The sequence below is a fragment of the Anabrus simplex genome, chromosome 5 (assembly GCF_040414725.1).
Source record: "Anabrus simplex isolate iqAnaSimp1 chromosome 5, ASM4041472v1, whole genome shotgun sequence".
NCBI lineage: Eukaryota > Metazoa > Arthropoda > Insecta > Orthoptera > Tettigoniidae > Anabrus > Anabrus simplex.
In genome coordinates, this window is record NC_090269.1 from 9,348,795 (window position 1) to 9,361,036 (window position 12,242).

The 12,242-nt window shown below is 39.4% G+C and overlaps 1 protein-coding gene across 4 annotated transcripts in view; it reads right to left on the bottom strand.

The window, feature by feature from the left end:
• ThrRS (threonine--tRNA ligase) overlaps positions 1 to 12,242 on the bottom strand; it is a 250,000-nt gene that overhangs the window by 153,212 nt on the left and 84,546 nt on the right. For all 4 annotated transcript variants that reach the window (XM_067146758.2, XM_067146755.2, XM_067146757.2 and 1 more), the window contains one exon: positions 8,122 to 8,255. In XM_067146758.2, coding sequence (XP_067002859.2) covers positions 8,122 to 8,255 — 134 coding nt within the window. The remainder of the gene's footprint in view (positions 1 to 8,121; positions 8,256 to 12,242) is intronic.

Genomic DNA, 12,242 nt, shown 5'->3' on the forward strand with positions numbered 1-12,242 from the left:
GTTGCATGAAGCAGTTGCTCTGGAGGATAATACTTCAGACGACGATGTGCATTTTCCATGATCTTTCTGGTGATGTGATGATTTGTTGGTAGAAGCACAGGATGTCTCTGTTCTGATATTAGCTCCGAAAAACGAAGCCTTCCTCCAACTCTAATCAATCCGTCACTATCCAGAAACGGACTGAGTGACTTTAGAGACCTCTTCTTTGGGAGGTCTTGATTATTAATTAAGCAATGTAGTACTTGAGGGAATGCTTTTAATTGTGTCCATTTGACTACCTGTTTCCCTGATTTACAAGTTTCTTGTATTTCTAGTGAACCTTTTTTCCTTTCTGGTGGTTTGAGTTTGCAATTATAAATGAATCTTTGACAATATGCTACTATACGGCATAATTTCAGAAATGACAAGAATTTATTCAGTAGAATGCTGGTTGATGTCGCTTTCAACGTAATGCCTGTGACCTTCAGCTCTGGTAGTTCTGTTTCAAATTCTTCTGAATGCTCTGGTTGTTGACGTGTGTGAAGGCGAAACGGTCCACTCCAGCACAGCTTTTTATTTTCGAGTTCTTCTGAAGTAATTCCTCTTGAGAAGATCAGCTGGATTTTCAGTTGAAGGAACATGCTTCCAGGTGGTAGCATCAGTGGCTTCTTGAATCTTTGCAATCCTGTTTGCCACAAATGTCTTCAGCAGCCTTGGCTCAGTGTTGATCCATCCCAAAACAATTGTACTGTCACTCCATAATCTGATCTGACCATTTTTTTCTTTCAAAGCACTCACTGTTGTTTTGACAAATTGTGCAAGAAGAAGGGCTGCCTCCAACCCGAGTCTTGGCAACAAAATGGTTTTTAAAGGAGCTACTTTCGTCTTCGCACAAAGTAAATTGGAAATGTAGAGACCACTTTGCGTTTGACAAACTGCATAAATGCATGCTCCAAAAGCCTTCTCTGAAGCATCACTAAATCCAAACAAATCAAAAGAGCCAGAGCAATTCCCAGGATTTATGTTTCTCATAATTCTGATGTTGTTCAGTCTTTCTAATGACGTATAGTACTCGTTCCAAATATGGAGGTGCTCTCGAGACAATGGCTGATCCCATTCAAATCCATCTACCCATAAGTGTTGCATCAACAACTTCCCTTTGATCAGTACCGGACCCACGAGTCCTAGTGGATCAAAAATCTGTGCGATTTTGGAGGCGATTTCTTTTTTGGATCTTTGTGACTGCTTTGCCAGCTCAACTCGAAACTGAAGGCAATCTTGTGCTGAGTCCGAAAGGAGTCCAAGAGTCTTACTAGCTTCACCTTTGTCTAAAACCAGTAAAGTCTTTTCGTCGCTTTTGCTCTCTAAATCCTGTACGATCTTTTTGCTGCTGGACCTCCATTTTCTCAAATGCATTCCACCACTCTTGAGTATATTTTGTATTTGCCGCCGTAGCCTGATCACGTCTTCTAGAATGTGTCCCCCACTTAAGCAGTCATCCATATAAAAATAATCGCGAATAGCCTTTGCTGCTGCTGGAAATTCATTTTCATGAAGAGTAGCCAATTCATTTAGGCATCTCATGGCATGGTAAGGTGCTGATGCTGTTCCATATGTTACTGTATTCAACTTACAGATCCTCACAGGGGCTGAAGATTCCTCTTTCCACAAAATCTGCTGGAATGCTCGATCTTCAGGATGGATGAGGATTTGCCGAAACATCTTTTCCACATCTGCCTTCATGACGTACTTATGGCTGCGAAATCTAAGTACAATGTGAAAAAGATCTTGCTGTAAATTAGGTCCTGTCCCGAGTGATGTTTTTGCCGAGGCATCAAATACCACTGTGACCTTTGTGGTGTCACTATCTGGACGTACCACTCGTTGATGGGGTATGAAGTATGAATTTGGTACATCTTGATTTTGGTTTGTATCAATCAAGCTCATATGCCCTAGTTTTTCATATTCATCCATGAAATCTGCCTAAGGTGTCTTGAGTTCCAAAGTCCCATACAGGAACAGATAATGAGAAGAAAATAGAGATGGATTGGGCACACCCTGAGAAGACCACAGAAAGTATCACAAGGCAGGCATTGAGTTGGAATCCACAAGGCAGTCGCAGGCAAGTCAGACCGAGGATTACCTGGAACAGAACCACAGACAAAGAGATTGCTGGAGTTAACAAGACATGGAGGGAGGTGAAAGCATTGGCGGCAGATAGCACAAGCTGGAGAAATTTCGTCGAGGCCCTACGTTCCACCTGGAATTAAAGGAAATAAGTCAAGTAAGTCTGTTAAGACTTAGGTGTTGTGAAAGCTCTTGCACATCATAAAATTTAGTTATCTTGATTGGCATTGGACTATGGTAGCAATTTACATGTTAATACACAAAAAGAAGGTTACAATTATTTGATACGTTCAACAGGGAGGTTATTCATCATAAGATACAGCGGAACCTTGGATTGCGAGCATAATTCGTTCCGGCAACATGCTTGTGATCCAAAGCGCTCGTATATCAAAGCAAGTTTTCCCAGAAGAAACAATTGAAACACGGATGATTCGTCCACAACACAAAAATATTTATTCGCATACCATTTCTAAAACAAAATATAACGTAAAACAAATTAAAGTGCACTTTTCCTTACAATAGAATCATTGTTGGTGTGAGGGAGACGAGAGATGACATGAGAAGAGTTACTGTGTAGCCCGAATTTCACTGCTATCTGTTGGCTCACTGGTATTGTTTTCTTTTCATTCAACTTTAACGAGGAAACTCTCCAATGACTGTTGCTTTTGCCTCTTTTTGAGGATTTCACAAAAATGTGACACTGCATTGTCATTGAACTGATTCGTCGCTCGAACTGTTACGGCCTCATTCGGGTGGTGTTTTTCTACAAAATTTTGCGCCATTTCCCACATTTTGCACTTCTTCCGAATCTCAGTTGAAGTGAGAGATTCCATTGACTTTTCCTCCTCTTCCCCGGACGACATCTCCATAACCTCCTCCTGTTGTTCGCGATGCAGGTCCATCAGTTCGTTGGTGGTCAGTTCCTAGCTATGTTCTTCCACCAGCTCTTGAATGTCCTTGTCATTCACCTCCAGCCCCATAGTCTTCCCTAAGGACACAATTTCATCGGCAATCGGCGGCTCATTGTCACCAACAATCCTCTCAAAGTCATGTCTAAAAACACACTTAGGCCACAGCTTTCCTCAAGCGGAAGTGAGAGTTCTCTTGGTGACTCCATCCCAGGCTTTATCGATGATCTTCAGGCAGTTCACGATGGGGAAATGGTTTCTCCCAAACTCTCGCAGGGTAATGTTTGTTTCTTCGGTCACTTCGAAGCATCGCTGAAATAGTGCTTTGGTGTTTAGCTTCATGAAGTTCGAAATGATTTGCTGACCATAGACTGGAGTAGTGGAGTAGTGTTGGGAGGAAGGAACTTAACCTCAACAAACTTGAATTCCTCAGTAAGTCGTCCTTAAGGCCTCAAGACCTGGAGGATGAGCAGGAGCATTGTCCATAACCAGCAAGACTTTGAGCGGCAGATTATTTTCTGAAAGGTATGTCTTCACTACAGGACCAAAGATCTCGTTCATCCATTCAACAAACGAACAGGGGAGGGGAAAATATAGGCACACGTGACGCTCGTATTGCGGAACCTCACTCACTTATCAAGTTAAAATTTATTTAAAATATTTGCTCATCTTGCAAAACACTCGTAGACCACGTTACTCGTATTCCGAGGTTTCACTGTATGTTACTATCATTGAGCAAGAGGGTTTCAGAGCGAGATTCAATAAAGACCGGACTTGGCCGGGTCTTTTTATGCAGATTTGTGATGCAGACAAATCCGTCGCTACAGCAGAGGGGTTATTTAACACTAGAACGGCCGACACTCTGGCACTCCTAAAACAGCCGCGGCGGTCTAATTGACCGCTGTATTGAAATATAGTGTTTGGAAAGATTATGCGGCATATCATAATAGCACCATTTCTCAGGAAATATTTCCAAACTATGTCATCACTATGCTTTATTTACTGTTATTATACAACAATATAGAACTTAACATTATTGGTATGAATTAAATCCTTTCATCCTACAGGGTAGGCCTACAAGTCTTTCTTGCTGTGATTAGCTACTTGACATTACAAACTCTTTCTTGACCTTGTCCGTGCATTTTCCGCACACAGCTTTGTTACACAATGAGCACACATCCATTGTTTTGTTGCCATTACAACATCTGATACTGACGCCTTTTCATTGTAGTAGGTTCTTCCTTGTTGCCTCGTGACATTTCTGGATCATGGATTGCTGCTTTTTGTGGTTTCTTCCTTACGTACGAGTCTCTTAGTTCCTGAGCCAACTGAAGCAAAAATGTTCTTCGACTAATTTTCTTTCCAGCGACACCTGTATAGAGTACTCGGGCATTTATCCCTGCAAAATCTAGCATATTGTAGAAAACCTGAACCGGCCAACGTTGGGATGGTGCTTTCGTTGTGTAAAAGCGCGCCATTTGATCTATTACGTCCACTCCGTATTTTGTTGCATTGTAATACTTACAGTAAAACCTCGTTAATTCGAAGTCGTTGGGACTCAAAAATCGGTCTTCGAATTACGTGATTTCGAATTAACCGCCAATTCACAATTCAGAAGTACCAACCCTTGCCGCGTTACGAAATATTACTGCATGCATTTAACCTTGATTCACAGTTTATACCTTTTAAATGCCATGAAAAAAAGAACTATTTCCAAAATGTATCCAAAAAGGTTAATTTACAGTATTCAAATAATGCACTTGCATATCTCACTGGCAAATATAACCTCACGCAACGAAAGAAAGAAAAAAAAAAAAAAGCACGATTCAAAGACGAGGAGAAATCTATGCTGGCTCCCACGTGCAAGTGCTTTATTCATTGGAGTACTATACTGTATGCATTGTAGATGCCTTGTATTTACACAGAAAGGACCCGATGCCCTTAAAATCAAACTTTCCTATGACTATCCTTGTACGATTTCCTGCCGTGGCACTTCTCTCGGACTTCAGAAATGTAAACACTTGTCGCGTCACAAAGTATTCTAAGACCATTAATACATGCAATCACCTCGATTCACAGTTTAAACCTTACCAATGTCATGTAAATACTATTTCCGAAATGTATCCTACAAGGTGCATTTACAATGTTCAAATAATGCACTTGGATAAATCACTGACGAAGATAACCTCACGCAACGAAAGAAAAAAAAAATCACACAATTCAAAGACGAGGATAAATTATGCCGGTTCCCCTGTGCAAATGCATTATTTTTTGGATATCTGTACTGTTTGCATTTTTAGATGCTTTGTACTGGGATGGAAAGTGCCCGACGCCCTTAAAACATTGTAGCTTATCGAACTTTTCTATGACGAGGGGATAAAGTTTCTCGCTTCCATGTGCATTGCAACGCACTACAATGACCCCCATCCCCCACCCTTGTACGATTCGCCGGCTGGCACTTTCTCCTTTAAAACCATAAGACCGTTTGGGCTCGCATTAAAATAAAGCAATGCAGTTTCATCGGCAATGACAGTATTGTTCGGTGTCTACGAATTTATTATATGAGCCACGTTTTTTCGTCTACTGTCGGCATCGCCAGTGTTCGCGCATTCTGTTTTCCCGCACACTGCCTGTTGCGTGATATTACGGCGTTCCTTAAAAGGTTGAATACAAAAGAATTCCGATTTCATTCAACTTAGCAATCATGAAGCGCACTGTAGACCCACCGAAGTGAGTGTAAGTGCGGAAAGCTACCCCTCCACGTTCCGGAACACGCGTTCTATTATGACGCGGATAAATTTCGAGTTGAAATTACTCTGTAACATACTATTGTTTTAAAATGTAAAGGCAGTTTCGAATTAAAAGTCTGAATTTCGGTAATGGGGCCGACATTGTACTTCGAATTAGAAATTATCCGTATTTCGAATTAAACAATTTAAATAGCATGCAAAACTGTATCTCATGTTTCCGGGAACAAGAGCTTCTTCGAATTACATGGGATTTTGAATTAACCGATTCCGAATTATCGAGGTTCTACTGTATTTGTTTCAGGCAACTTCTTTTTGTGACTGCTGTCTATACTTACATTTGGATGCACCATACTCAAAATAACATTCCTTCGTTTCTTTCCTTAATACACAGTGAGTGTAGTGTCACCACGCTTCAACACTACGGTGCTATATAAATCTGCATTTGAATTTCGCACTGCCTCAGGAACTTCTCGCCGCGATTTATTCACTGTACCCACAATACTTGTTCTCCTCTCTTTCAGTTTTTCCGCAGGACTCACCGATGTAAAAAAAAAACCGAATGGAGCAACAACACGTAGAACTACATTCTCAGATAATGTCTGGCCAACTGGTCATAATTCGTCCTTTCCAAGGTAAGGAAATGCATTCAAGATATATTTCGAATTTACATCCACGTTGACCCAGAATTTGGTGCCAAACTTGCCAGGTTTGTTTGCCATGAATTGGGTGAATCTACATCTGCTTTTAGTAGGAAACAGTTGTTCATCAATGCACATGTTTGCATCTGGCTTGTAGCATAATTGACAGTTATCTATGAACTTATTCCAGACCTCTGACATAAGCGCAAACTTATCATTCTGCAGACGCCCTGACCTTGTAGATTTCATGTCGAAACACAGGTAACGCATAATACTTTTGAACTTCTGCCGTGATATTGTCTCACTAAAGAAAGCTGGGCCCCAAGTCTTTCGACCAAAGAAAGTCGACAGATTTTCCCTTCACACCATATACACCACGAGCGTAAAGTAATGCAATAAATGCATCCAACTCTTCCAGTGAAATGGTCCAGATATTCTCTTGAAGTCTCCTAGTCTCTGCCTCAGTACATTTTTTTTATATGGCGAAGAACTGATTCGTCAATCAATAGCCGAAAAGCACTCGCTACATTATCACAAACACTGCGTTTAGTAAATGCAGTAGGACCACTAGCTTCACGTAAGATGTTCTGCTCAGTATGTTTTGATGTTGAAGAAGCACCAACTTCAATAACATCCCATGGTAAATCATCACAAGCAATTAAATGATTGTTGACATTGTTCACAGGGAGTGTACTATTAGCTTCAGGAAGAGCTGACAACTGCTGAAGTGCACTTTCAACTGGAAAAACGTAAAGAACTATTTTAGCAATTTGATAATTCCCTCATATTACTGAAAATAAGGTTCTATAACTAACAGAACAACAAAAGCCATACGTGAAATCTTACAACTAGAAGAAAATAATCATGTTACAATAAATCACGTCATATTACATCATGATTTTTACTAACCTAATTTTCCTGTATTTTGGGGTACATAAATTTCATTATCACACTCCATGCCATCATCACTATTTGCACTTTCATTCTCGGAATCACTGTGAACTGTACATGGAATGCATTCCAGATCATCACTGTCTGATGAATCACCTTCAGGACCAGACTCATTTTCTGCAATATTTTGCAGTCTACGGAGTATCTCCTGCTCACTGAACCCACATGAACGGCGAGACATACTACTCCCAGTACACAACCACCAGTGCGCGGAAAGAATGGGTTGGATGTGTTTATCTTGAGCAGGATCAAGACCATTGTCATAACGGACTTTTTTATTTGTACAGTTCTAACAAAGTGCCGTGCTCCATTATTGTGTATAAATCTGTATTATTCTATAACAATATCGTAGCTCAAACACGAATCCATCGATCTATAAAATATTCCCTGTCAGTTTGACCGCTCTGGACATTTTTTCGCTTGAAGTTTTCAGTCTAAATAAAACGTTAACGAGAAGAACAGCTCACCACATGAGCATTTCGTAAACCTCTGGTCATAGGAATAAAAATCATGGACATGGCAAAGTATTAAAGTTCCCCATCGGTCAAATTGACCGCCGCAGCCATTCTAGTGTTAAAGATGAATATGCCTGATTCCTTAATCTATTTCTCTATCCAGTACACACAAAATGTAATTTTTCAAAAAAAAAAAAGTTAAGTCTTCACCGGTTTTGCACCGAAGTAATCAATTCAAGTTTACACAAACATGCAGAATATCTATGGCTTAACTGTAAAGCCATCAACAATGAAAAAACTAGGAAATGCTAACCTGTTTATCATCTATATACATATCGTAGTAGAATCCGTTCTCAATCGGAGGGCCGTAACACAGACAACCACCATAAACCCTCTCCATAGCCTCCCCTAATATGTGAGCTGTTGAATGCCAGAAGACCTGCTGAGCTGAAACCAAAATCAATTAAATATTAAGTTAATGAACAAATATCTGGAATTTGTTTTATGTAAACATCTGAAGACAAGAGATCTGGAACATACACAAAGGGGAAACACAACTGAATATCAGCATACATCAAACGAAAGGGAAGTATATAGAAAAAGAGACAGGAAAAACTATGCAACTACACACATTGACAACATAAACATCCTGTTCATGAACCAACAATTTCCATCCTTTCTCAGCCTCTAAGCCTTCTCAGCTTGATTAAGGAATGGGTATCAATTTTAACTCATTCCCTGCCAAGCTAAAATGCTGTAGTACTGTTGAAACTGCCAACCTAGTTTAAGGCAAAATGTACCGTTTTACTGCAAATTTTGTACTCGCCTCAGTTTTGAAGCTATAAAGATTCATTAAAAAAGATTCATGATGTCCTATGATAGACTTAGTTGTCACTCATGTCCTTATGTTCTAAAGAAATTAATGAATTATTAATTTCCAATTTATATAATTGTTAACAGCAGGCCTTGAATCAAGATTAGGTGTAGATGTGCTGATAAATATATAAATTTATTAAGATCTACTGCCTCAGTTGTGGTTCTAGGAGCTATTTGTGATATATCTAGTGGCTACTATCTATTACAAGTGTTATTAAGATCATATTTTAGCTTTATTTGTGTGCCTTAAGTCTCCGACACATTGAATTTCTACAAACAATCCATAGTAAACATCAGTTAGATGGGAAATTTATTATTTTCCCTTGTCAATCATTCTGCCCTAATTGTTGGCCATTTTACATAACCATGGAAACAACGAAACAGATGGGGACTCAACTCTCGATGCTATGCATTGCCTAGGCTACAGAGTTTAAATTATTTATCTACACCTTCTGCCCTAACTTAGTCAGCCATCTTTAGGATGGTTAAATGGCATAAGTTAGTGATATGAGGAATCCATCACCCAGTGGGAAACCACTGTAGTCAGCCTCCCAAATATTAGTGGGTAAACCGAGCCGATCAGTGCGGGAGGATCACCAATCCGCCATTGAAGCAGACGTGGTGATTAACCCTGACAGTAACACGTCTGTAATTATTGCTTTAGTTACACCACTCGTCTCAAACACGTGCCACTCAAAGCATTTTATTTAAAGTCACGTTTCGGTAGGCGTTATGCTCTAGAAATAGTTCGCATCAATTGAAAGTTTTATTGAATTTGATCATTTTAATTTACATGGAAATGGAATGACTGCAAAAGTAAAAGAATTGTTTCAGATAACATATCTATATTACCATTTTATGTTGAACAATTTTAAAACTTTTGTAATAAGAAGTGACTACAATAAAAAGTCTGAATGTGATATAGGCAAACGAGAAAAAATGTGCTAGATGGCGTTCATTCGCACAACACGTCAGAAAGTCGTATGGTGTAATTGTCAGAGTTAAGCTTCAAAGCTTGAAGCCAAATGAATAATGTGTACCATTAAAGACAATCTCTCCAGTGGTAAGATAACCCCACAATCGGTTTTCCGGTTGGGGTCTACCTTGTTGTCCCACAATCCCATAATCAGCAGTGCCAAGAACTAATCTCTTCTAGTATACACTTATAACTGTCGGTCATTACTGGAAAATGAAAGACTAGAAGAATTAGAAGAAGAGTTAAATAACATTAATTGGAGTATTGTCGGCTCAAGTGAGATCCGTCGTAAAGGAGAAAACTGTTTGCGTCTAAATTCTGGACATTTATTTTATTATTTTGGAGAGCCAGATGGAAAACTTAACAGAGTTGGGTTTTTGATCAACAAAAGCATAATCAATAGTGTGTCATCACTTAAGGAGCTTCCAGTAGAATAGCTTGTTTACTTCTGAGACTGTCAGAAAGGTACAAGATCCAAATTATTCATGTTTATGCACCTACATTAAGCCATCCTGATGATTGAATCATTCTGTGAGGATCTAATTAAGACAATTGATAAAGGGAAGAACTGCCACTTCAGATTGATAATCGGTGATTTTAATGCCAAGGTTGGCAAATACAAAGAAGGCTATACCGTCGTGGGAAAGTACGGCATTGACGTCAGGAATGAAAGGGGTGAATGGCTGGTCCAATTCGCAGAACGTATGAAGATGCCCATCATGAACACCTACTTCAAAAAACATTCCAGCAGGAGATGGACATAGAGGAGCCCTAATTTTGAGGTCACCAATGAAACTGACTTCATACTCTCAAACACTCCTCATATTGTTATAAGATATTTCAGTACTAAATAAGTTCAACAAGGGTAGTGACCACCGACTAGTAAGAGCAAGAATTGTTCTGAATACACGCATGGAGAGGCAAAAACTACAGAAAGATAGAACAATAATTTATCTTAAAATCATGGAGGCAAACAAAGATGAATTCCAGCAAGCTTTTCAAAGAAAACTGATTGATGCCAAAGAAGATGATCTACCTGAAGTATTAACTGCAACAGCTCAAGAAATTGGTGGTACTTGCAAGAAAAATTCCTTGTCTAAGAAATTCACTGATGAAACAAGAGCCTTATTGAAGAGAAGAGATATGAAAACTGACACTAACGCTGATAGGGTAGAGTACACCGAGCTATGTAAGTCATTGAGGAAAAATATGAAAACAGATGTAAAGAAGCATAATGAAGAGATACTAAGATGCAGACTTGAGAATAAAGGGAGTTTAAGGTCAGCTAAACAACTACTAACCATAGGCATGACACAAATAATAGCGATGGATGGAGAAAATGGCATAATAACTGATAATGATGAACTGCTAAAATTTATTAGAAACTTCTATAGTTCATTACGCAGCAAAACCAAAGAAACTACAACTATGCCCGTCCTTGGTTCAACTTCACATGTCCCAGATGTCCTACCTTCCGAAGTCAAAAGCGCTATAGATAATATGAAAAAGGATACAGCTGCAGGAGATGACGGACTAACAGCATTCTGAAACTTGCTGGGGAAACAACCACAAATTATTTGGCTAAAATTTCTACTTCTTTTCTCGAATGAGGATCGATCACCAAATCTTGGAATAAAGCAAAGATCATCCTACCTCACAAAAAAGGTAGTATCCAAAACATAATGAACTATCGTCCTATAATCCTATTGGTCTTCCTGTACAAAGTCTTTACCAAGGTCCTGACTAATAGAATCAGCTCAACTTTCGACTTAGCCCAACCCAATGAACAGGCGGGTTTCCGCAGTGGTTTTAGCACCACTGACGGCATACTTGCTCTACGAGAAGTAATCAGCCGAATGAATGAATGAATACCAACTATCCCTCTGCTTAGCTTTTGTTGATTTCGAAAAGGCATTTGATTCTGTTAGCCACTCATCTGTCCTTTTGGCATTAGCTGAACAGGGAGTAGAAGTAATCTACATCAACATACTTACGGACATATACTAAACCTCTTCTGCCTTTGTTGGTGTCAGTGAAACAACTGAAGATTTCCCCATTCAGCGCGGTGAAAAAAACAAGGTGACCCCATCTCACCAAAGCTCTTCTCTGCAGTCTTAGAAATGGCAATGTCCAAAATTCAATGGAAAGATCGAGGCATCAGAATCAATGGGAGGAGGCTGAATCACTTTAGATTTACGGACGATATAGTATTGTTGGCTAACGATAAGCAAGAACTGCAATCACAAGTACACGATCTTGTTCTAGTTTGTCAGCAAGTAGGCCACAAGATTAATCTGTCGAAGACAAAGGTCATGCATAACAAGTGGGCAACTTCAGAAAACATAGTGATAGAGGGAATAACTATAGAAAAAGTTGGTGAATACATCTACCTTGGGCATAGATATCAAGGATAATTTAATAAAAAACCACCTATTCAATACTTTCCACGTTTAATGTGGTTATTATCTACATGATTTTATGTAGACTTATTTGGTCAGGTACATGTTTCACCCATTATTTTGGGCATCTTCAGCCTGTAAACAACCTTTAGGTCAAGGTTTGGGACCCTTTTTAACCAATAT